This window comes from Kwoniella newhampshirensis, chromosome 11 (assembly GCF_039105145.1).
Source record: "Kwoniella newhampshirensis strain CBS 13917 chromosome 11, whole genome shotgun sequence".
NCBI classification, from domain to species: domain Eukaryota; kingdom Fungi; phylum Basidiomycota; class Tremellomycetes; order Tremellales; family Cryptococcaceae; genus Kwoniella; species Kwoniella newhampshirensis.
Genome location: NC_089964.1, coordinates 19,164 through 44,234, shown reverse-complemented (window position 1 = coordinate 44,234; position 25,071 = coordinate 19,164). Strand labels below are relative to the sequence as shown.

The window sequence follows — 25,071 nt, the reverse complement described above, 5'->3', positions numbered from 1 at the left end:
TCCCTTCTTCTCTCCCAAGCAAAGTAGAGACGAGACGTCACATCCGAGACCAGTATACGTTGCCAGTCGCGAGTAGTTCCGTTGCCATCCATCCCATCCACAAAGGTATCACGCCTACATCGACTCTTCCTAGCACCCTTTTCCTGCGATTCGGACAATTGCTCGCAGCAGTCACGAGTCCACAACAGTCACAGGAAATCAAGCATACACAGATCTTGATCCTCCTCTGACGTATCCCCTTTGTTGTCGCCCCGCTTTCTCTTTTTCATATTATCGCTCTTTGCCCTTGCCGAAAACTCTACTCGTCGACGCACTCCCCCAACCGCACCCTCTTCCTGTCGGTTGTGACCAGAGGTATCACCTGGTCTTGCATCAGAGTCGTACGTATACCACAATTGACCCATTGACACATCGACACATCGACAGACGGACCGGACACGACAACCGGGTATCATCCTTGAGTAGCAGTCAGTGCATCACACCATCATGTCAATGTTCAATCAATTCTCTTTCCGTCCTCTCGACCAAACACCAAACCCCACCCATCCGCCCTCGGGGACACAATCAGGATCGTCGTCCAGTATCATCCCCGAGACACCGTTCGAAGACGAGAGCGCGGACGAGATTGACTCCTTGACGGACTCGCATTCCCACTACGGGTCGGGCAGACAGAGCAGGTCTTCCATCGCTGCCGTTCTGGAAGAGGACGAAGAAGAAGAGGAAGAAGGACAAGGACAAGGGACCGGAAGAGGGATCGGATACGGGGTCGGACGTGAAAGGAGTCAAGATAGTGTGAGTGGTTTGAACACTCCTGTTGAGATCCACCCACCGTTTGGTCCTGTGGAGTCTGTCGATCTGCTTTGTCCGGGCCTTCGCTTGACGGGCAGCGGGGTGAATGTCACCTTCACCGCTTTCTGGGTCCACCACATTTTCTGTCGTTCTCTACTGTTCCGTTGGCTATTACTGATGCCCAGACTTACTTCCCAATCCACCTCATCGTTTCCACTACTCGATGTTTTACTGTGTTACTATCCTCTGACAAACTCACGGGATCATTCCCTATCGCTTCCACCTCACCCCTCGTGCCCCTCGAATCGGATACCGACCCACGCACATCTTTACACCACGTATCCGTCCTCGACACCGACACTCCGCCACTCCTCATCGCGCTTTGTACGTCATGACACCGAATCCTCTATCGGATACTACCAGATTCATCACACGGTTCCCGCTGCGCCTAAACACCAGTCACCTCATCGACATTACGGGCGCAATCTTACTCCTGGAGGAGCCGAACTGAACGAAAGACTTCACCACCACTTGGCATCGGGAGGCAAGGAGAACATGCCAGACGATCACCTTCCGGCGTCTCCGCAGAGCTTCACTGGAAGACAGTCCCGAGCTTCACCCTCACCTTCGCGCCCTATGAAGCTCTCGGCGCTCTCTCCCTTGCAAACCCTCTCGCCTCTTCAACCGGTTCGCGCAACTCCTTCTTCGCTCGCCTCGTCCGACACAGGCAGCGTTGGAGGTCGCAGTCGAGCGAATTCAGTCACCAAGTCGCTTAGCAGGAGACAGAGTCTCATCGCCCATGCCGAAAAGTGGGGCGCGGGCGGAGACAAGTTCATGGATGAGGAGTATGGGAATGCCCCCAATCTATTCTCGAGGTTGACTTTGGTCAAGGCGCCTTCCGAAAGTACCAGTATCAGGCGGTGAGTGTTCCTTTTGCGGTTGCCGATACCGGCACTTACTGATGACAGGTCTAGACACAATCGATCCAAGTCATCGTCTGCTCTGGCCCCTTTCACCACATTCGCTGCTGCCAGTGACAGCCCTGCGACATCCAATCGCGGACCTCGTCGATCTTTCGCAGCTTCCTCCTTTGGCGGGTTAAGCCCTCTGCCGATCATCCGATCTATCCCAGATGTCAACGAAGGATTGCACCGAGTCCACTCGCTCCATAGTGAAGAAAAAGGCATTCAACGCAAGGTTTTTTCCCCCGACGAAGTCGTGGACATCGCTCGCTCTCTTTCTTCACCCGTTATGATGCCAGAAGGCGGATTCAAGGGCGCCGAACTGAAACGTCGCAAGTCGGCAGGTGCCTCATCTCGCCGGGGTATCAAAGATTCTCCGGAAGATCGACCGCCCGTCGCGCTCGAACCTGTCGAATATGTTCAGATGGAAGAAGATGTGCTCTTGCCCTATGTCAATCGCCCTGCCGAGGTCTGCGAGCTCATCGAATATTCCGCCAATCAGAAGCTGTTCAAACTGCTCAAGGCGGCTTTCCCGAAAGACACTGCTCGATCCAACTGGCGAGAGCTCTCTCCCGAGGAGTGGAACTGGGATGAGTTCATGAAACATCTCACCAAGATCGATAGGGCGGAGTCTCACGATTACGACTGGATATTCCGAGCGCGACAGGCTGTCAGAAAGAGATCTGTGGCGCTATGGGAAAAGTTAGGGATCTGCCTGGGCTGTGATGGGGATCTGTTGAACGCTGGAGGAGAGGACGATATCCCTCCTTCCTGGGGTGGATTGGGATTGGGCGATGAAGGAGAATACGACCCCACGATGAACCAGGTTTGGATTGAGGGTCTCGAAGCTGTCGATGCTGATCAAGAAGCCAAAGCCGAAAGGGATCTCTTGGAATCATTTGGCGAGATAGTTGAAGACGAAGGAGAGCAAGCAGCAGCGGGGATGACGGCTCTGCTCGGCGGTCTGGGGGGCCTAAGAGAAGGCGATGGCAAGGGTTCAAGGAACTCGACCTCTCTTCCACGACTGACTCCAGCTCAACGAGCCGGTAACAAAGACAAGGTCGACCCCTTCACGTCGCCTTCGGCTCAATTCAACTCTCTTCGACATGAAAACCTACATAGTCTCTCTCAAAGTCCGGCAAGGGCAAGTAAAGGCGCTCGGGAGTCTCGATCGAAATCATTTGTTGGTCTTCAGATCTGCACTTCTCCCATTTCCGGCTCGAACCAGATCATGCCTCGATCACCCGGATCTCAGCTCCAAACCCCGGTCTTGGGATCTAACGCTCCTCTACCAGTATACGAGCGAGGACCTGGCAGTCCAATGTTCCCAAGTAGTTTCTCGAGCTTGAGCGTGGAACCAAACTTGGGCAGAAGTGCCAGTGTGGCCGTTGGAGGAGGAGTCAGACCCCCAGCTGTTCAAGAGGATTTCAGCAGATTCACAAGGAGAGGTCTGGTCAGGAAGCCGAGCGGAGCGGGACTGAGCGAGAGTGAGTCGTTGTGATGTCTATGGTTGCACTACAGGTGGACAGAATCCGAGCTAACGCATTTATTGACAGGCGCAATCACATTCGCGAGTGAGAGCGATTACAGCGCGTCCTACGTCGACGCTGGTCATTGATCATCGACCCGTCCGAGAATTTCGTGACCGTGATTTTGGTTGAGGGCGAGCGTCATGAACAAAATTGTAGCAATAGGACATATAGCATCAAATCAATATACACGATACAGCATGGTGGGATGGCTGTAGATGATGACGAGTATTGACCTGTGGCATGGGAAGAAAGGGATGGCGATAGTCAATTTTCTTTTGCGGCCGGTAGAGATAGCTTTGATCTGTGTTTCTTCGTAAGCAGATCTGTGAAGACTGGAATTTTTATGTTGATAACGAATGAGATATGTATTCTATGAGTCGAATGTCAAAGAGAGGGAAGGGATGTGAAGCATGCAACATCTTTTGTCAAGACGGAGCCTGTCTCTGCAACCAGTACATCATCATTATTCACTAGATTGACAATTGGCAATTGACTCTACATCTGCGATCCCCGACCATGACTCCTTCCATCCAGTATATACAGCCGCCAAATCAGGCCCAGGCCAGAGTGCGACAAATTACGACTGAGAGCTCTTACGAGATCTGCTTATCGACCCAGTCCAACTGACCGACCTTCCCCTCAAGCCACGAATCAGCGCCTTTGGCCGGCGGTCTCTCCATATTTTCTCCCAAGAGATAGTTGGCTCGAAGCTCTTTCTTGGCAGTACTGTCTACTCCGAGATCTCTGCGATGGGTAGAAAGCAAGGGGGAAAGAACGGAAACAAGGTGTCAGCATGTCTCTTGGACCTTTTTTTTTTTTTTTTCTTTTTGTTTGAACCATTATTTCGGGACATGCAAGGGAAGAGAAATCCCGAGAAGAACAAACATGACCGGTTGGGAGTCCAACGACAATGGCTATACAGTATCAAGGGACACCGAGACAAGAAACACGGTGGAAAATTTGCAGACCCGACGAAGCGCGATACCCACTTATCGCGTTTTTGGAGCAGATCCTTGTCCACCTGCTCATCGGCCGTATAGGCCATCATGATCTGAGGAGGACCGAGAGGTAGGTCCGGGTGTACATCGTATTGCCTAGAAACGGGGAGGTAAAGTGAGGTCAGGACGAAATTTAGAGCGAAAAGGCGAAAGGCGAAAGGCGAAAGGCGAAAACATCGTTCAAAGTCAAGAGATGATAGATATAGTAGGGTTCTATGCACAAAGTAGTGCTGGGATCGGAGCCGACCATTGACATACCACGTATGGGTCGTCTTGCCGTATGTCCTGTGAAGTTCGAGCATGGCTGGTCGTTCTGCGATATCAGTCATAGCGTCTGTATCGAGGGAATCATATGATCAGCGGATATCCGTCAAATCACACCTGAATCGTGAGGTTCCTCTCCATCCGCAGCCCGAGACAGGGGACAGGGCCAAGAGACGAAGGTGTGAGGGGGGTATACTATACTCACTCGGTACCAAAGATTTCGTCCCCAGCATGAGCATGCCGGATTCCACCTCGTATTTGTGTGAATGCCAGTACTGAGCATCCGAGAAAGGTCAATCTCCATCCTTGCGACATCCAGCTCCGATGTGTATAGCTGCTATCGCCACCCACCTTCTTCTCGTCCTCTGGCAGGTCCACAAACACCGATTCTGGTACGAGATATTCGATACCTGATCTCAGGTTTGGAAGTATCAGCGTCGGATTCAACCCCGTTCGACTATCAGTGCGATGAACGCATCTATCCGTGTCGTTTCTGCACAACCAGACCAAGTGTACCAAGATCAGACAGACAGACCCACCGATCAACCTCGCATCCGACTTATCGCTATCGTAAATCACACATTGATGCAAATCGTGTCGGAGATGGGTGCAGAAATGATGTGCTTTGACAGGTCGTTTCGGATCATGCGAGTAGATGTGGAGTCCACACAAGTGTTGATGGATCTGGTTGATGGGTGCGAAGCTGAAGAATACAATGCCGTCTCCATCAGCGATCTTTGAAAGATTTGACAGGGATTATGGCCACTGAAGAGTGGATTGAACAGTGCTTCCGAGTTCCGCGTTTCGTGTTCAGAACCCACCTCATCTGAGCAGCTCCTGCCGCATTGTACGCTGCCGTATGGTATCCGCTCTGCTCCACTTGAGCCGTCGTGTCATCTGCGTCTCGAGGCATGATGAGGCCAGATGCTCAAACTGAGTCGATGGTGTTGGTCAACGCTCCTGAGACAGATGAATCTGAAGAACAATAAGTTTCTCGTATACAAGGTATGCGGGAAGTGTGAACCGCCCAGATGACAACTGACGTCAGGTGGGACAAGGAAAGTGGAGGTTGAACCCCCTCATGGTCATACTCAAATTCCAGAGTAGCGGCATCACTCCGTTCATCACGTATAACAGCTCAACCACACTGGCATTACTCGAGTTCCACGCTCTGCGGTCGTACGTGCACACAATGCAGCACGGCGAGACACGTAACAGCGAAATTGGCTTTGATTCACCGAAAATACATACATACTGCTCACAAATATCGAACGATCTCAACTCCTCTGAACGCCCATGTAGGCTAACGTGTCAACAGGTAGATTCTAGGTGTGCCAAAGAACTTCGCCACTACGCCTTGGCGTCAAGCAGATCATCAACGACCTGTTCTTCCTCTGCCTTTTCTACGTCGTCACTCTTCTGTGATGTCTCGGCAGGCTTAGGGAACCAACTACGAGATTATCTGTTAGAGACACAATGACGAGGACTGGACTGTGACAGCGCAACACTCACTCTTCAGAGTATGAGAACCAAGCTTTGAATTGACCAGTCCACCAAGCGGCCGCAGCCATAGCCGCAAATGCTACTGGAAGAGTGACGATGATCGCCGCGGAATTGACTGTCGCCACATCGGGAGGCGGATAGACGAGAGTAACACCGTAAAATCCCACAATGGCAAGGATGAGGGAGACAATCCCGGTCTTGAAGATCGGGGCGGGGAAGGGAGGTAAGGTCACGGGGACGATGGCGTGTCCATCCTTGGGAAGAGGGTGTGAGGCAGATACATCGGAGATAGAATGCTCGAAGCGGAGACTAAGAGCGATCTGCAAGAAAATGGATCAGACGGGTATCAAGTCAGCATCACTCTGCATAATTTCACGATTATGTAGCTTATGTCATGACTGTACAGAGGATTTTACTTACAACAGTTGCCGGGGAGATGAATGCAAAGGCGAGGCTGAAGAGGTTCATGACCTTGCCAAGCCAGGGAGAGAAAAAGACGGGTCCATCGCTCTTCTCCTCATCCGGGGTGTCGTTCTTGTTGAAAAAGTGGGTCTCAATAGATGCTGCTAGACATCCAACAGATGCAGAGAGAAGCTGACAAAGCCGAAATCATCAGTGTCAGTCTCTTTGCAGAGAATCGACTCAAATCTTAAAGAACCATTCATTGCTCACCAAAATACTGAGCGCAGCAATGAAGATCTTTTTGATCGAAGTCCTCGGAAAATTCAATCCAGAGACAATGTGCATAACATATGCAGCCGCAACGATGGGCAGCACGGACATGTAGCCATGATATGCACTGCTTAGCACACCGATCGCTAGTGCGATGGATACGGGAAGTCGAATGCGTGGCCGGAGGAAGAACCACCCTGGTTGATCATGGAGAGGCTCACGATGAACCTTCGAAAGCTTTGTCTTGGGAATTTGTTCGACACGAATCAAAATGGCCGGTCGGAAGATGAGGTGGATGCTCTAGAGATGAGTGAGAGCCATATCAGTAATCAAGAATGGTGCCGAGTCAATAACGAGTAGGTACGTCCGTGATGAGAGGGGATTCAACCCTACCCAGCTGTGACTGGGAGAACAGACACCACACCCCGCTCGCATATTGGACGGAGGAGAAGGGTCGAACCGAAGGTTGAGGGGCGAGCCAGATGAGGTCAAAGTGAAGCCATTCCACTCACCGCATAAAATGAACTGCTTATCAACGCAAGCATGAGACCACCCCAAAACAGATCTTGGAAGAACCGAGTCGTCAATCTGGGCAGACCAAACACCACAAAGCCCTCAATCGCAAAGACGATAAGAATAGCGAGATACTGTTTGAAGGCTTGTTTGGAGAGAGCACGACGCCATAGTGGGGAACGGGTGCCGGGGACGACGGCTTGGTCATCTTCCTGTGTGGTGGATTCGACGGCAGATGCCGAAGTGTCTTTGTTGAGAGACGAGATGGCGATGTAGGTCTATGCGCGACAGCGTCGATTCACGAAGAATGATGATTGTTCAGATGGGGTGGTTGCGAGACGAGTGAGATGGTTTGGAATGATATGGTCAGCGAGGGAGTTGCGTCCACACCGTCACAGGGACATCGTTGTGGCTCACCTTGAGAGACCTATCGCATGCCACCCACACTGCTCCGATACACACTAGCTGGCCGAGGAGAGCAGATAGCATGGTAGATGGTATGTTACCTCGAAGATGAAGTCTGAAAATTGATAAAGAAGAGGAAGAGAGGAATGATACGAAGTTGGGGGATATTATTGGAGCTGCTGCCGAATGGGGGACCACGCGGGTTCTCGATATTGTGGCGCATTGCGCATCATGTCGCACAGCTTTCCTTTTACCTAGGCTGCTTTAAGGCAATCCCGGCCATACTATAATCCAACGCTGTCATGCATAACAAGACTCGCAACGTAACGGATGCTCATGATGCCAACGGACCTGAATCTTGCTGATTTCTATATATACATACGATATAGTCGAGACCTGCGACACTGCAGGTGAGCTTCAATGAAGTGTATAGCTCAATGTGCTGGGTATAGCAACATGACTAAGATTGGTCTTCCATGTCAGAGACGAAGAGGATCGAGCCATGCCATCACAGCCCTTCGCTCCGTACGCTAGATGGCTACTGTCACACACTGCGACCTGAGCGCCGTACTCGTCGTCCATGACTCGCTACAACACCATCATCTCAATTGCCGAAGGATCATTGCGCCCTCAGGCATATACCGATCCGCAACCACCCGTCCGCTCCGCACATGCACGCCGCAAGCCAGGCTGTCTCCGACTCTGGTGGTAAAGGTATCCCTTGGGCTATAGGAAAGGCGAGACTAAAAGGATCGCTCGATTTGACCGGAAACAGAAGAGGAAGATGTTGACGAATAACAGTGATGAGGGTGGTAGGTTTGCCTAGATGGGCGTGTCAGCAATCCGCAGCGTCATGGAGGACCTTGTAGTCAACTGTAGCAAGGAGGGGCGATTCTGTCCAGGGGTGGGTAGCTTTGATCTCACCGTCAGACCCTGTGGGCGGTATGACTTCTTGTATTACTGGCGAACCATCAGGTAGATATATTTTGATCGGAGTCGCTCTCGTGGCATACGATGACTCAGGCTTGACAGTCGAGCCGCCTGGATCTGTAGAGGGCGGTCTGGAAGACGGAACAGAGGATGTTGGTGTTTGTGAAGCTGGAGTGGGTAAGGGTAGGATGCGATTGGCCATACGCGAGTAGAGATCGTAGTCGTCTGTGAGACAAAGGCATCATCGACATCAGTCTACTTTTCGTCTTTATCGTGCCGTTGCATTGGGTCCTCGCTCGTGACTGCCCAGCACCGCACGGCTAAGAATCCAACGATCGTACAGCACTCGAATGACAGACGCCTCTCGCCCTGCCGCGATACTGCTCTTTCACATCTGGTTCTTCCAAGTCTGCCTTTAACTCACCTTGAACAATTCCATCCCAACCAGCCTCCAGATCCGCTCTTCGTAAATTTGTCACCCTACTTGTATTCCTCCATCTCACAAAGTCTGCCTCTTTGATCTGGTTGATCCACTGTGTCTTGCATGTCTCGACATTATTGGGCATGAGCAGTCTTTCTTGCGGTGGGGACGAGAGGTGAAGCAGGAGTTTTAGTTGCCGTGGAGACGAAGACGACGATGATGACGAGGAGGCGGACGAGGAAGAGGAAGGAAGGGGCTGAGGGCGGGATAAGTAGGATGATAATTCGATGAGATCTATGGGCCAATGCCTAAGCGGAACGTTCATGTCAGCTTGCGTCTAGACGTGTCAGTCATGTTAGGAGCTGTAGTCGGATCGGTGAAGAGAATGAGGAATAGGTCAATCAGGTAGAAGACACCAGAAGAGACAATGCGCATCTCAGACACCGGTCATGAAGCAGTTCTGAGCTCAACTCACCATCTGCATGCACCTTGTCCAGCGAAACCTCCTGGCTCATCATCCACCTCTTCCTCGAACCACCAGTTCTTCTCGTCCGTTTCCTCGAGCTGTGCATCGTCCAACGCCAGCTCGACGAGGTTCTCCCTTATTTCAGGTATAAGCAAGGGTAGGTACGTATATCGAGGTGCTTGGATCTAGCTCCCTATCGGTGTCAGCGAATGTGAGGAAATCGAGAGAAGGAGTCAAGTTGAGCTTCGTTTGTCGGTAGTAACAGGTTCTTATGTCTCCCACATGCAAGAGAAATGACTCACAAAGTATTTATCTATGCCTACGCCTGCTCCAGGCTCGTTGTCCGCTAATCGTATGGAGATAGGGACTGAAGTCTGCCAAGCGAGTCTGCGGAACAGGTTGGTCGACGACTGGACGGGATTAGGATTGGACATGGTGAGTGTAAGAAGGCTCGAAACCTTCGTTGTGGATGTGTGAGACTCAAATGGTCACTAAGAGTGGTTTACCCCAAGCTCGATGATCTTCGCTCGATAATCTTCGCTCGATGATCTTCGCTCGATGCTACTAGATGTCAAGACGAAGTACACGCTCATCATCATCACCATTATAATCACGTCCAACACTGTCATCAACTCGCTCGGACGTGACAACAAAACGCTGATATATAATATAACTTATGTCTTGATGTTAAGCGCGCCTATCTTTTTGCCACCAACATTTGATGACCGGTGAGCACTTTCCAACCTTTTTTGTCTGGGACATGTGTCGCTTTTGTTGACGACGTTGCGCTTGATCTCAAGCATATTGCACAGCTGACACCACCTCGTACGACTCGAACGGAGGGCGACCGAGCAGGAGCAGCAACCATGCCATCCCAGATAGAGGCCAATTTGCCTCCCACAAACGAAGGTTATGGCACGCATGAATATTGGTATGTCTCACCTCCACTCTGCACCATACACTGAACGCTAATCTCGACGCAGGGAACAAAGATACACAGCGTATGTCACCCTCGGATCCATCACTGAGCTGCGCTCCGCCATGCATGCTCACGCCTTGACATAGCGAGTCCGACGGTACCACATTCGACTGGTTTCTCTCCCCTTCGTATCTCCTCCCGTTGTTCGAGGAGATCACAGCGGACATCAGTACAGGGAAGGATGCTAGGATATTGATGTTAGGATGTGGGAACTCTGGTCTGAGCGAAGAGCTGTATGATGCAGGCTGGACAAATATCGTCAACCTGGATGTGAGTCCTCGGTGTATCAGTTGTTTCAATTCTTTTCCCCCTGGTCTCATTACCATATCAGAAATGGTGGAACCGAGAATATATGCCTGACGTTGATGGTCCTGTGTAGTACTCGAAAACAGTTATCGAACAGATGAAACAACGGCATGCTTCTCGGGATCATATGACATGGCAGGAGATGGACGTGTTAGATCTGAAATTTGACGAGGGAGAATTTGACCTGGTAGTTGATAAAGGTGGGTCTGCGCTGCACCATTTTGTCCACTCACCTCGGACCACTTTGCACGTGCTTCTTTGTCTGACCGATCGTTGTCAATGTATCTCGTTGTTCGGCAGGTACAATGGAGTGAGACAAGATTATAAGATTGAAGAACGCGTCAGCGGCTGATGGATCTGGATTCGTCACAAAGTGCGATGTTGACGACCAAAGGTGACCCATGGGTGTGTCTACGATGTCGTCTGTGTAGCGGAGCAGTGATACAAAGACTAATTGTGGGTTTGCTTAATAGAATCCACCCGAGAAAGATATCAAGACATGTACCCAGGAAGTATCAGAGGCGTTGAGGTAAGTCGAGTCATATCTCGGTCATCCACGCAAGGACGTATGTGGCGTCAGCGAGCTGTCTGGGAAAGTCTCACTGACGAACTGGTTCGCATCACTATATAGGGTTCTGAGAAAACGGAAAGGATCGAAATTTGTCTAGTGAGTGTGTCGTGGATCATAGTAACGTGCAAGCTGACAGCGGACCTCGCCCATGTACCGCAGCTTCACTTTCGGTCAGCCACATTTTCGTAAACGGTGAGTTGTCTACGTTCATGTCCACGCCTCGACTAGCTTGATTTTGGATCGATTCCACTCGGAGGCAAATCGACTGAAATACCCAAATCTTGCTCTTCTAGGTATATGCAGAATCGACCCGGATTCAAACTCGCCCACAAAGAAATCGGACCACCAGAAGGCTTTGCGTATTTCATGTATGTCTTGGAGTACTCCAACTAGGAGGAGGGCCTACCAGGTGGATTGCAGACATGACTTCGAATTCAGATTGGTATTTGGAACAACCCGATGAGATATGTATCTCCGTTGCTTGGCAAGAGTACGCGTCTGCTTCTCATGTACGACAGTGCACTGCTCGAAAGCAAAAAAGTCAAAATGAGATTGCATGTCATCATCTTCTGTTCCAAAATCTGAACTCGGACAAGCTGTATGGTCCAGTCCGAAAGACAAGGTCCCGCCCGTCTGCGCCCCAATCTGGTACATTGCACCGCAGCAGGATGTGTGCGTTCTTGCACGCTTGTTTCCCACTCAGTCATCCACACTGCCTTGCAAAAACAGATATACTGACATTAGATCTCTAGATCTCCGACTGACTCTAGTACGTATACCCCGTTCGGTTCCAGTTCGGGTTCTTTCTCTCTCTCTCTCTCTCTCTCGTTCCTAATGGCCCCGCATCCCGGCGCCACTGTAAGACGTCATCCTCCTTTTTTTTCTTTTTTTTTTCCTTTATATCAAAGATCAAGTTGGACAGATCTAATCTTGATAATAGTATTGCCACCTCCCAACTTCGGCCCTGCCAAGGCCAGACGAACCGCCATCCCAATCATACAACAGCCTCCTACAGCAGTCGATCTAGGAAACATGGGAGAAACGTACCTCTCCCGAACTTCCGGGATGTCTAAAGCTTCTTCACGAAGCTCGTCATGACAGTAGTAGGGTCTGACCACTCTCTACTGCAACAGCATCGCTGTTCGGGAGACAGATCCCTTCTTCTTTTTCACAAACAAAAGGAAATACAGTTCGACTGATGTGTTTCCTTTCTCTTCGTCTCACAATTTGGACCCGTTGCAATTCCTTTTTTTGGTGACTGACGCACGTATTCAGTATCAGTTTGTACCGCATAGCAACAGACGGACACTTACACACCTCGACGCCATCTTTCTGTCCTGTGTCTCGTGCGTTTATCATCTGATCTGACCTGAGTCGTTCGATCAGCTAGCTGACCAGCCCGAGTCAATGAAGACACGATCAGCAAGAGACGTTGGGATGTCATGTGCTGTGTGATGCAGTACGACAGACGGGGAGGAAGGGAGGAAGGGAGGCAGTGACATTGATTGTTGGCTTGAGATGCAGTCTTGAAGCGATTAAGAACGGGACGGAAGGAGGCGTTCCTGCGATTGACGCACTATGACAATGTACTGATGCGACTCTGGAAGAAATAAAAAGGCAGCATCGAAGAATGTTTCCGACCTCTGTTACATATCTGTACCCTCAGCTGGGCTTTGCGATTTAGGGTCCAATCACCCCTGCGATACGCTCACCTCTGTAGTCTTTCAGCAAACCCTCATTGTCTCAAGTGATCAGCTACCTACTGGCAGTGCACCATACTGGGCTACTTCGGCTTTCCCCCCAAACACCCAACCAACATGAGGCTCCCTTCAATCCCGCTGGCTGCCCTGTTGGTCGCTTCAGCATTGATCAACGCCGCCGCATCCTCTTCAGTCGCCATTTACGATCGTGATGAACTCCCTTCTGGAACTTCATCCCCTTTACACGATGCCATCGACGATGCGCATTCTTCCGCACCGACCCTCAAACCCATCGTTCCCCGACACATCGACACCGAATCTTTCGACACGCTCCTCCCGAAACCATACGGTACCGTGCATTATCACGACTCCACCAAGGGAGGAAAAGAAAGCAAAGAGCCCTACCTGTTCGCAGAGGCCAACATGACCTTCCAATATCCCACGGTCTTGCTCCCCCATTCGAGCTATATCAAATCTGTGACATGTCTCGGAGGCAAAACAGGAACATACGGTATCGAGATCGATTTCAACAATGCCAAAGCTTTCGAGTTCGTGGAAGAACATTGGTCGAAGGATCATCGTGACAACCAAGAAGGCTTTTTGATCGTCACAGAGTCTTTGCAGTGTAATGAACACGGGAACGACGACAACGTCCATGTTTATTGGTTAGTTGAGAAACTCGATTTCGAAGATGAAAATCAATGTTACAAAGTCAAAGTGGCAGCTCTGGAGATCGACGTCAAGAACGCATGTGATGAAGTGAGTGCAGCTACCAACCCTCTCACACGTATAGACGAGCGGCACTGAAACTGTTTCTGACGCAGGTTTCGATTGATTGGGGAACCAAAAACCCTGATGGCGGTGACCACGATGGTCATTCTTGGAGCTCTGATGGGAATATCGGCAAAGAAAATGACGGCGGCAATAGTCACGATGGACACGGCGGTGATGGTGGTAAAGGTGGTAAGGACAACAACAGTGGGGACAAGGATGTCCCAGGTGGAACCACACCAGGTGGATCTAATCCTGGCGGATCTACACCTCCTGACTCAGGCTCTGGTTCCCCATCATGCCTCAATCCCCCGTCTTCATACCTCGGACTTCCAACAGCACCTTGCGGACCGGACTTTGACCAAGTCCTAGACGCAAAAATCGGTTTCTTGAATCTCGATAACCAAGCGGAAGCGCTCCAGTTCGCACCTGGTCTGGAGGACGGTGATGTGGTGGAGAGGGAGCTGATTGAAGGTCTCGGACGAAGAGGACTGGTGAAGAGGGGGTGGTCTTTCAAAAAGGCCTGGAAGAAGGTATGTGATATAATGTTTCCTGCCTTCTACCTCCTCACCACAACCTTTCCAAGTCATGATTCAAAATCTAGATCGTGCTTGTCTAGTCTGTGAGCTTTTGATTGATCGTCACAAACCACCCTTGACAGCTTGCAACCGTCGCGAAAGCCAAAGTCATCAATGTCATCCGCACAACAATCGCGACGCAGGTCAACAAAGTCGTCGCGAAAGCCAAAGCGATCGTGAAACCACTGGTCACAATCGTCCAGAAAGCACTGACGGCACTATCAAGCTTCTCGTTCCGCAAAGTGCTCAGTTTCAGTGCCAAGCCGACACCACAAGTCAACTCGCCCTTTGGAAGTAGGAACTCGTACCTCTTATTCTCGAGCAACTCATCTTCCACTTCTTCCAATATTCAATCGGGCTCTTCGAGCACCTCGTCCAGTTCGACAAACTTGGATATGTATTGCGTCGACTGTGGTTTCAACGGAACGACCACCATCGCCGGTGGATTAAGGTACAAGCTCTGTGAGTAGCAATACGTTCCGCCTTTCAAGTCGGCTGACCCCCCCTCCTTGATTCAGTTCCACCTCAGCTGACACGAGCGGACGTTTCGATGAGCGGCTCGCTGTATGCCGGTGCGAATCTCGGGATCGTCGCATCTGGGACTTACACCCAGACCTATACCAAGAACCTGGGCACATTCCCTATCGTCCCTGTAGGATTCACGATCGCCAATTTCCTCACAGTTGGCGCAGCTGTCACACTCGATGCCACTGCCGACGTAAATGTCAACGCCAAAGGCCGACTACTCGTCGGAGCCGACGTGTCCATCCCCAACTTTGTCGCTCGTCTCAATGCTTTGTCTACCGGTCCTCAATCCACCATCTCAGGATTCGAGCCTCAGTTCAGAAGGAGATTCGATGCGGCAGGCGAAGTTCGTGCATCTCTCGGACTTGGCTTACCCGCGGAACTGGGCGTGGGTCTGAGGATCCCTTCGCTGAAACTGGACAAGAGGATCGGGTTGAGGAACACGCCAAAACTCCTTGCGTCAGCAGTGTTGAGAGGTACCACCAACCCTCATGATACGAGCTATTGTATCAACGGACTGGCATACGACGTCGGAGTTAGCAATTCGATAGACTTCGATCTCGCTGGGAAACTGTCCAATCTCGCCTTGTTCAGAAAGGACCATATCTTTGCCGATTGTTTTCTGTGAGTGATTAAGTGCATGAACCATTCCTCGGTCATTGCTTTGACTGATCGGACCAACTTGTATGTTTCTGCAGTATTCCGGGCATCACTCGTCCTTCCGGCGGTAGCTCAAGCTCAAGAAGAGTGTCCAAGGCCTCATTGAGCTCAAGCCGCAGATCATCATCCTCAACCTCACGACCCATCTCCAGCGTCGTCATCACGTCGAGCTATTACTCCAGTGCTGCATCTATACCCACTTCCACATCCGCATCTTTCATCAGCTCCACTTCCAGCTACTTCAGCTCAGCGAGTGAGTCGAGTTACTTCAGCTCGGCTGCCCCTTCGGTCTCAGCTTCCGAGTCGAGCTACTATTCTTCTGCTCCGGAGTCGAGTTACTATTACTCTTCCGCTTCAGCTTCAGACACAAGCTCCTACAGATCTGATCCTGCACCTGAATCGTCATACTATTCATCTATCCAACCATCGGTTTCTGCCATTGATCGACGTCACAATCGTCGTCAAGAAATCACCATCACCTCAACTGAGGCGCCCTCACCGACATTGGTCAGCGCCGCAGATGGATCGACCTTGACTTCACCCACCCCCCTTCCAGAGAGTATGACCATCACCGTCTCTGATCCCGCCTTCAGTCCAGTACCCACGCCTCCCCTCAACGGTACCACGTCGGAAACCAACCCGGACCTAGCGCTCGACCCTACCATCGCCAACTTCCTCGATCGTCAGGATACTACCTCCCCATTCCTCACGACCGAGTTCAACGAGGCCATCAACGCCTCGTATGTCCAAGCTGAGGTAGCCCAAGTTCTCGAAGGGTTCGACTATCTGCCCATCTACGAGTTTTCGGGAGAATACGTTCTGGCAACCACGGGAAGCGGTAACTTGGGCTTGGACATGAAAGATAATGCGCCTTACAGGACTTGGGCAACCACCGACGGTCAGGTCGTCGTTGGTGCAGGTGGAGAATTCCCGTTGTTCTATTACCCGGATGAGATGTGAGTCACATCGACTCAGACACTGATCTTGAGGGTAAACAGTTTCCGTTGTGCGTTGCTGATGCTGGACGTTTGCCGCACTGCAGAACTGCTACTGGAGTCAGTCGATTGAGGACCAATGATCTGAGTCATATTCCCAAATCAGCCAATATGATCTCCTTACTTCCCTTCAGTGAGTGAATTGGTGTGCTTCCGTCTATCTGTACACCACCCAGGTCTTCCGTTCATCCTCGCAATCTCTGCCCCATCCTCACTGAGTTCGCAAGCATGAACCTGACTGATCACTCCTGATTCCACCTCGACGCAGAATACGAAGACGCCACCACCGATGGAATCTACATCGCCGTCGATTCTCTCGGCCAAATTTTCTATCTTGTCGAATGTAGCTTGGCAAACGAACTGGAATCCAAGATCTTCCTCGTCAACGATGTGGATCGCGGGCTTTCTACCTTGTCACAGAAGGAAGAATTGCAATATACGATCACGGGTGGGGTCGTCGAGCAGTGTGATGCTGTAGCGCTGAAAGCTACCATTGCGGGGTACTGACTGGGACATTTGACACAAAAGGGCAATTCGATGTGGTTCAAGAGCAGAAACGGCCGTTTGATAGTATAGGTTACGCTTTTATTTGTACAACAGTCTGGGTCAGATGGTTCGGCTGAGAAGCGATGGACAATGGTCGGTACAAAGATTCTAAAAGTAGTAGTCCTTTGGGACGAATAATAGCATGGCGTAGGTATACATTTTGAATGATATACTGTAGTAAGCCAAATCGACGTGTATCAACAACATTGGAGTGATGGCGGCCGTATCGGCCCCTTGCCCATGATCTACTGTACAACGGGTCATGTGTAAAGGGTATACAACTTGACTGTGCACTTTTATTCCAAAACGGAATCCAAGTTCCAGAGCTCAATGTCCTGCATCGCTGCTCACGGCCTCCCACTCACTCTCCGACCTCCACCCATCCTCGACATCCGACTCGGTCATACTGACCACGCTCATTGGACCTCGTCTACCAAAGACTGAAGATGGAGGAATCACATAACTCATCCCGAGCTCTCCGATCGGATCCGGACTCGACTGCATTCGCGCCACGCTCGCTCCTCTTGGCGTGATGCAGTCTGCTTGACTTCGGCTGTGTGCGGTTGGAGTAGAGGTTGGACTGGTGCTTCTTGTAGGAGGCGCAGGACTCAGACCTCTTGAGATGGGAGAATACGATTCGGCATCTTCATACCCGCTTATACTTGTCTCGGGAAGTGAGATGACATCGTCTTCCAGATCCACCCGTCGTTCTCGGCCCGTATCGGTGCTGTTCACGAGCTCTGCCGCAGTGCCAAACGAGAGCGATTCGAGATGGACGTTCATCGATTCCGGGGATGACTGTTGACTGAGAGACAAGAAGGAGAATGTGGTAGACGGAGCAGGGGGGAGACGCTGGTCCGAGCCAGAAACTTGCCCTGGTGAAGTGAGAGTGACCAGAGAAGAAGGGGAAGGTTGGACATCATCGTTTGAAAGGAAGGGGTTGATAGATGGGCTGCTAGACCGTGCTGAGGTACTTGTGCCAGAATGATGTAACGGTGTGGGAGCGTAGTTGAAGATGACTTCGCGCACTTCAGCATCCTGAGGCGACTCAGGACGATGTGCATCGTCAAGGTCAATAAGCGGGGCGACGTGTACGGGAAGAGGATGTTCGAGGCTGCATTTTCGAGTAGGATGAATATGTCTGCTGTTATCCGAGTCCCTTCGACGATGAATGCCCTTGTTCGGTGAGCTTAACCTAGATCCTTCCATATCGTACAAGGACGTTTTGACCCAGGCAGCTTCTCTCATCGCGTTCTCTCCCTGCTCGTGGTCGTGGTCGTGGTTGTGACTCACGCGATGTTGATGTTGATGATGCAGCAGACTCTCGTTCAGCTCATACTCACTACTGTATCGTCGCGCGTGACTCCGTCTTCGCAGGTGTGTCTGATGATGCTGCCGAGAGGTCGTAGACGCTGACGAAGCGGGAACCGGGACGGGTATTTGTCGTTCTGGAGTAGCATGACGGTCGGTTGAAGCAATAGCATGCTGCGCTAGAAGGGCTTCTATCAAAGGTGCGAGATGGGGATCGTAGATGTACTTTGATGAAGGGAAATACAGCGTCAGATCAAGCGGGAAGACTAGGACATTAGTCTTATCTCACCTTTTTGAAAGCGTAGCCGGACCCGATCACGGCGAGAGTTCCCAGGATGATAGGTGCGGGATGAATGGGCATGGTGGGAGGATGTGAGCAAGGTGCGAGGTCCAAATATCGCTGGTACGGGCAGACTTTGTAGTACAGAAGTGGAAGGGAGGATGTAAGAGGCCGAGTCGACGGTGTTGCTGGGATAGATACGTGCTGAGAGTGAGTGGCAAATCTGACCAAAAGAGAGAGCGTTCGTGATGATGATACAGATGCAGAACGTGAGGTCGGAACAGTAAACGTGAGGTTTTACAGAGACGCAATTGTGATGCACGGGCTCACCCGAGACACCTTTGGAACGATGCAACGATGGAGGGAAAGGGATGGATGCAAAGGAGGAGTGGTCAGACAGAGGTGTCGCACCAGAAGAGGGAGAAAAAGGACTCGGACGACTTCGGCCTTGGGTGAGTCAGAGCAGAGTACGCGGATGATCTGCTGTACACCGAACAACCGCTTAATAGGATAGACCCGAACCACGTGGCGGCGGGAACATGCCTAATCGTATAATTATAAAGGGTTCTTGCGCATCTATTGACCCCCAGGCTCTGGTGATGACACTACGAGCGCCGTTCTCAAGGATCATACTTGCTCTTGTGCCAAGAGATGCAATGTTCGAAAGATTCAAGCATAGCCCCCAGGTGAGAGATAGCAAGTAGTAGTTGAAAGTATGCCTATCGGGACAAGGAACAAGAGGCACTGGAATTACAAGCCTGTGTCGATTCGGGAAAGACGTTTATAGTCGCTCTCCTGCTTCGGATATGGGCATCTACTTCCGGGCCACGTTTCTCAGAGAAGCTCTTGGCGTCTGCGGAGGTCTGCAGCGTACACTGGAAGAGAGTATGTAATGAATGTTGGTCATCAAAGAGAGCAGTCAGTGATGGAGCATTGTCATCACCAGATACACACGTTACCATATCCATATCATCCGTAGCGAAAAGTAATGTTGAAAGACAGACACGAATCAAGACAAAGACACTCATGCTGGCCCTCGTTTCAATCATAGACTGATGATTTTGGTATACACAATACAGACTGGACCTCAAGACCGAATTCCATTTGAGGAGACCGGCACGCCGAGTACCATCCTCGAGATGCGTTTTACTGCTTCTTCCCCATGAGACTCTTGACGCTGGCTCTGCCTACTCCAGCACACCAGGCGATCTTGATGCCTCCTACGATGCTTGCCCACACGAACGGCATGATGACATCGAACGACCATTTCGACGGGTCGAGCAGAAGGGCTTTGGGGTAGTGATATGCGAGGAAGAAGACGTGAATTGGCTAAGTCCGTGATTGCCATGTCAGCCTGGAGTCGATGACAAAAATGGTTGAGGAGCATTGACGTACATCGGCAATAGCGCCTGAGATGAAATGCGCCTTGACAACCTTCTCAGCTAAGTCGGGACGATCCTTCATTCCGTCCTTCGCCAATGGAAGGAGATACCAAGTGGTAATCGCCCATACCAGCCCCACTGCACAATACCATCTCCATCAGGTCTGGTCATCGGATATTGTTCAGAAACGCTCGAGAAGAGACGCACTGATACCAGGCAAAATACCTGCCAGAGCGACCCGTTCGCTATAGCCCGCTTTGAGCAGGAGGTCGCTGGACTTGTCCCATCCTTGAGGCAGCTGTTGCGCGAACGCCATCATCGGTGACGCCAGACCCAAGATCCCAAAGAGGACAGGGAAGACCTGTTCGACATGACGTGTCAGAGACGACGGAGTAAGTATAGTGCATTAGTGCGCACACGTGCAAGGACGTGGGGCCAAGACATACCCCGTCAAACACGAGGAGGGTGTAGTAATATCCATCAGGCAGGATCTCGCTAGGCATCTTTGCGGACTTGAGCGTTGTGAGTAGATCAAAATCTGTTGTACGATTATACTGAAGGGTCATGCATGAGACAGTTCAACTATCTGACTGGGTCGCTTTGTATGAAAGCAGTCACTACACGCCAAGACAAAGGTGACATGTGTGTTGACTGGAGGTGACTCACGTCTGCAACGTGACTAGCACTTATGGGGAGGACGGGAAACGATCGATCTGGGTGATACTACTGGCCAAAAGCAAAACGACATGCAATAATAATAATGATCCGTTCGGATCCGGGATAGGGTTGAAGTTAAGAAAGAGTATCAGGTACGCGGTTGAACGGTACAAACGGGTGTCAGGGAATAAACTGTAATCGAGATGCAATACGATCACACCCGACTGAGACTGACCGGATTAGGAAAGATATAATAGTCGATTGGGTGGGAATTTGAATGCATTAATATTGCTAAACCTTGCTCATCGACTGCTCTCAACCACTGCTTTTCCCCCTTTCGTCATCTGGGGAAGGTCGGGCAAGCGGCAGATAAGCCACCTGTTTTAATATCTCGCCGATCTGAGCCAAAATGGGATTATGGTGATTGAGTCATTTGGTTGGATTCAGATCAGACCACCAAAGCAAAAAGTCGGCGTGTGTAGTAACCAACCCAAAAACACACTGCGATCGTCGTCACACAAATTTATAGCGCCGCTCTCTCATCCATCCCCTCTTTGACATGTCGTACATCTATCCCATCGGTTCTCACATTCGCCCCGATCCACTACACTCATAGGCATCACCGCATTGTTGTTCGTCACACCTTTCCGTCCCAGACCAAACGTAAAGCAAGACGATACTTCGTGACTCTTACGACCCAACATCCACTTTCTCTCTCGTGATCGTCCATCTTTCGACTCGCGTCACCACTGCTGCGCGCTAACGTCAGTCCGCTCTGGATCACCCTTCAGTTGTACTTCGCCCCATCAGAGAACATATAAACCATGCTGGGTAAACCCTCTCCCTCGTCCGCTTCCTTCTTCACACCTCCTCCAGGATCCGCCCCGATGTCCGCCTCCGCTTCCAAGGGTTCATCACACTCCCTGTTCGCCGAAGACTACTCGTTATCCGGACCAGCTTCTCCAGCAAGCGGTGCTGGGTCCCCTGCCCCTTCACCTCGACCTGTCAACCTCCCGCAGCCTGCTGGTCGCGAGCACTCCAAGCCTATCGACCTCGTCTTTCCCACGCAACAGGTCGACGTCCAAGAGCTCACCAGCAACTTGGACAGCCTGCTCACACCACCCGCTTCCCCTAGAAAATCAAGATCAGACCCCTTCACACCTACTCCCCAATCGGTTCTCAAGAATAAAGTAAGCTTCAGTCGTAACGCTATCGAAGAGCCAGTGCACAGAGCACAGCCGTCTTCCAGCCATGTGCCCAAGCCGCACGCATCCCATGGAAAGAAGGGGTATCACACTTATGAGCTGTGCATGGAGGGTGAGTCCTTTATTCTGAGCAGCTCAATGAGCACCGCAATTGACCCTTTGCCAGGCGCACTTGGACACGACACGAAAGCTGCTTCATACAAGGTCGGAACAGAAAAGGCCTATCACCATCTGAATCGTGCAAACGAGCTTTTCAACTCCGCTGTTATCTTCCGTCCCTCCGACAGAAAGGCGATGCTGGGTCGTTCCAAAGTCCTCCTCCAACTCGCTTCCAACTATCAACCTCCCCGCGTAGCCACCCTATCCCTTCGTGAAGCCACCGCCCTTCTTCGCGACCTAGTCGTTCTTGCCCCTTCCTCCATCACCGCTCGAGAGACGCTCGCGCAAGCTTGTGCCCTTCTCTCCAGCACCCTGCACGAGACCGATGACGGTGTTGAGGATACGCTCAAGACCTGGAATGGGGAGATAGGAGAACTGGCTAGGGAAGCCTTGCAGAATATGGAGGATGTAGCAGCGGACAAGATGGATAAGTTGAGGGAGATGAACTCGAACGATGCGGCTGAACAGAGTCCCGCCATGGCGGAGATGTTTCTTGCTCTTTCTTCCGCCGCTCTCACCGTCTCCACATACGCTCTCGATCTTTCCGCTGTCGACATCCATATCGAGCTTGCCGAACAAGCTCTCGACCAAGCTTCGAACATGGCTACCGTTGCCGCTGCGGCTCGCGTCAAGTCCTCCACCTCATCTGCCAATCTCATCACTCGAGTTCAGCTCGCATCAGGTCGTTCCAGTTTAGAACGTCTTCGACACACCTTTGCTCTCGGAATCGAGCTTGATGAGGACGACTTCCGAGCGCTGCTTGAGGACATGTCCATGCTTGCGACGGAGTGTCGAGAACGAGCTGCCAAGCTCAAGGGCCACAAGGCAGCTGCTGCCGCAACCCTAGCTTGGGAGGCCATCAAGCAGTTTGGAGATGCCAAGACCATTTACGCCAACCTACTCCGACTAGTCTGGAGACAGCGGAAGCCAAGGAGAAAGTCTGGTCAGAAGAACATCGGAAGTCATCTTCGCGATCTTTCGGGCAGGAAACATAGTCAGAACTCGAGGCAGGGAAGTCTCGAAGGGACGATTCACGAGGAGGATGAGGACGAAGATGGAGAGGCCAGAGATACAGTCGCTAAAGCTATAGCGGCTGGCCGCCGAGAGTCGGCATCGTCCACTGGTTCCGGCAAACAGCCTGACAATCGTAAAGGTTCTGGACTGGGGGCGATGCCTGAGGGTGTCGAAGTATCGTCGTTTGAAAATCACCGGTCAAGATTCTCCCGAGGATCTATCGCCGTACCCAACACCGGTCGTCGAGGCTCTTGGCTGCCGTCTCCAAATGAAGGTTCTGCCTCACGAGCACGACGACGGTCATCCATCGCTCCTTCGTCTCTCGGAGGTGGTAGTCAGATCGGCGGTAGTTTCGACGACACCAATGGACCACCAATGTCCCGCATGCGACGACTCTCTTCGATGGGTGGACCCCTCACCATGCCCGATGGAGTGTCCGCGTGGAACAGAAAAGCCTCAGTCATCTCCATGTCCTCCGAAGACGAAGCGGCTGGTCTCGTCCCATCATCCGAACTTGCCAAAACCGCTTGGCAACTACTCGAAGCGGGAATCAAGCAGTACAAACTTGCTCTCTCCGTCATCACCGGCTCTGATATGCCCAATGCGCAACTCGCACGAGCGAAGAACGAAACTCTCACTGCGGTCGCATACTCGTCTCTCTTCATGGCATCTCTTTCCGCCCGTATCGCGATTGCGGCAGAGAAACGAACATCACTTTTGGTGACTGCAGAGGTGTACTCGACTTGGGCCGCTCGAGAGGTCGGTTGGTCGTTCCTGATCGAGGGAACACAGGCTGCTCAACTGGCAGACCGAAGGACCAATTCTTGGCGAGCGGACGAAGCGGGTAAGAGGGCGGTGATGCTGCTCGTCAGAGTATGGTGGCATCGAGCCGTCACGACAGAAGTCATGGACGTTGACACGAAATCGGCGGCGAAGGATGCGGTAGAGACCGTAGTCAAGAGAATGAAGGACAAGGAAGGAGTGAGGGAAGGCGATGTTGCTCGGATGAGACACTGGTTGACATCGATGGAAGGAGATATGGACACGGCGGAAGCGTTGTTCTGGAGAAGTGTATCCAGGATTCTGAGGGGTGGTGGCGGGTTTGTCATGGCTTAGGAAGACGTGGCAGCGCGGGAATAGATCGTCAGAGATGATGGGACATTAATTAGGTGGTAGAGTCATTCGATAGATCCATCCACTCTAGGCTTGGTGCCGAAAAGATTGTATGTATAGTGCATTTGTCCAACAATTCATCAGCGAAAAACCCAGGACAACTGTTCGTGCCACCCCATCAGATGTTTTTGTATAGCACCCAAAGTACGACGTCAAACGCGGGAGTACTTTACGTACTCTGCGTGACAAACCGTGTACCTACCTCTCTTTCTGCACATTTACGACATGGCATCCATTGGATCAGCCAGGTACTCGAATCGACGACTCAAATCCCGCTGACGGGCTTGGAGTCAAGAAGGAAACGACCAGGACGGGAAGCGATGGCAAGGGAAGGTCAAGAGCTTAGGAGTCAAGGTCCCGAATTGGCTGAGGTGGTGGTACTGATACTGATACTACGTTCCTGCAGCCAATGGCGTTTTCACATTTCATCTGTGTCTTTCGCAAGTCTTGGGCCGCAGTCTCGTTGCCGAGGGAGACTTGTTCGGCACAGGATGTTGAGGTCAAGAGTAGATCAGTTAATGCTCGTCGGACTACGAAGCGAAACATCTCCTCCCAGAGCGATCATTCGGAATAACGAATAACGAGTCGGGTCCAATCACGTTGAAAGATGATAGCATTCAACATACGCCCTTGTCTTGGAGTGATATATATAAACGCCCCAAGAAAGATTTGATTGGATCGACCTGTTCTTATCGGAGGAATAGGGGGAACGAATGCTTATTTTCGTAATCAGAATCAAATTCACCGCAGACGCGAGACCTTCTCCTCAGAGTTAGATCGCTTTCTGTTCCTTTTGTTCGGTTC

The 25,071-nt window shown here is 51.3% G+C and overlaps 9 protein-coding genes across 9 annotated transcripts; 4 read left to right on the top strand and 5 right to left on the bottom strand.

Moving 5' to 3' along the window:
• Positions 1-486: 486 nt before the first annotated feature.
• IAR55_005202 (uncharacterized protein) lies at positions 487-3,369 on the top strand (the record flags this gene model as incomplete). The annotated part of the gene is made up of 4 exons (XM_066948295.1): positions 487-792; positions 1,213-1,709; positions 1,758-3,238; positions 3,308-3,369. The coding sequence occupies 4 exons, from the start codon at positions 487-489 to the stop codon at positions 3,367-3,369; spliced, it is 2,346 nt and encodes a 781-aa protein (XP_066800863.1).
• A 507-nt stretch (positions 3,370-3,876) lies between these two features.
• On the bottom strand, positions 3,877-5,458 carry IAR55_005201 (uncharacterized protein; the record flags this gene model as incomplete). The annotated part of the gene is made up of 7 exons (XM_066948294.1): positions 3,877-4,027; positions 4,273-4,377; positions 4,540-4,615; positions 4,751-4,820; positions 4,897-4,955; positions 5,085-5,248; positions 5,367-5,458. The coding sequence occupies 7 exons, from the start codon at positions 5,456-5,458 to the stop codon at positions 3,877-3,879; spliced, it is 717 nt and encodes a 238-aa protein (XP_066800862.1).
• A 437-nt stretch (positions 5,459-5,895) lies between these two features.
• On the bottom strand, positions 5,896-7,722 carry IAR55_005200 (uncharacterized protein; the record flags this gene model as incomplete). The annotated part of the gene is made up of 6 exons (XM_066948293.1): positions 5,896-5,995; positions 6,058-6,368; positions 6,469-6,642; positions 6,721-7,020; positions 7,233-7,511; positions 7,651-7,722. 6 exons carry the CDS (start codon positions 7,720-7,722, stop codon positions 5,896-5,898), a joined length of 1,236 nt encoding a protein of 411 aa, XP_066800861.1.
• A 535-nt stretch (positions 7,723-8,257) lies between these two features.
• Positions 8,258-9,889, bottom strand: IAR55_005199 (uncharacterized protein; the record flags this gene model as incomplete). The annotated part of the gene is made up of 5 exons (XM_066948292.1): positions 8,258-8,460; positions 8,563-8,793; positions 8,993-9,297; positions 9,465-9,640; positions 9,758-9,889. 5 exons carry the CDS (start codon positions 9,887-9,889, stop codon positions 8,258-8,260), a joined length of 1,047 nt encoding a protein of 348 aa, XP_066800860.1.
• A 432-nt stretch (positions 9,890-10,321) lies between these two features.
• On the top strand, positions 10,322-11,704 carry IAR55_005198 (uncharacterized protein; the record flags this gene model as incomplete). The annotated part of the gene is made up of 9 exons (XM_066948291.1): positions 10,322-10,386; positions 10,439-10,456; positions 10,521-10,704; positions 10,814-10,940; positions 11,135-11,145; positions 11,214-11,269; positions 11,372-11,407; positions 11,471-11,503; positions 11,605-11,704. 9 exons carry the CDS (start codon positions 10,322-10,324, stop codon positions 11,702-11,704), a joined length of 630 nt encoding a protein of 209 aa, XP_066800859.1.
• Positions 11,705-13,128: 1,424 nt separating this feature from the next.
• On the top strand, positions 13,129-17,047 carry IAR55_005197 (uncharacterized protein; the record flags this gene model as incomplete). Its single annotated transcript, XM_066948290.1, has 7 exons — positions 13,129-13,770; positions 13,836-14,315; positions 14,444-14,822; positions 14,879-15,509; positions 15,584-16,501; positions 16,588-16,673; positions 16,809-17,047. The coding sequence occupies 7 exons, from the start codon at positions 13,129-13,131 to the stop codon at positions 17,045-17,047; spliced, it is 3,375 nt and encodes a 1,124-aa protein (XP_066800858.1).
• A 366-nt stretch (positions 17,048-17,413) lies between these two features.
• IAR55_005196 (uncharacterized protein) lies at positions 17,414-18,758 on the bottom strand (the record flags this gene model as incomplete). The annotated part of the gene is made up of 2 exons (XM_066948289.1): positions 17,414-18,622; positions 18,687-18,758. 2 exons carry the CDS (start codon positions 18,756-18,758, stop codon positions 17,414-17,416), a joined length of 1,281 nt encoding a protein of 426 aa, XP_066800857.1.
• Positions 18,759-19,823: 1,065 nt separating this feature from the next.
• Positions 19,824-20,562, bottom strand: IAR55_005195 (uncharacterized protein; the record flags this gene model as incomplete). Its single annotated transcript, XM_066948288.1, has 4 exons — positions 19,824-20,006; positions 20,073-20,197; positions 20,267-20,420; positions 20,506-20,562. 4 exons carry the CDS (start codon positions 20,560-20,562, stop codon positions 19,824-19,826), a joined length of 519 nt encoding a protein of 172 aa, XP_066800856.1.
• A 978-nt stretch (positions 20,563-21,540) lies between these two features.
• On the top strand, positions 21,541-24,210 carry IAR55_005194 (uncharacterized protein; the record flags this gene model as incomplete). The annotated part of the gene is made up of 2 exons (XM_066948287.1): positions 21,541-22,033; positions 22,088-24,210. The coding sequence occupies 2 exons, from the start codon at positions 21,541-21,543 to the stop codon at positions 24,208-24,210; spliced, it is 2,616 nt and encodes an 871-aa protein (XP_066800855.1).
• Between the last annotated feature and the right edge of the window lie 861 nt (positions 24,211-25,071).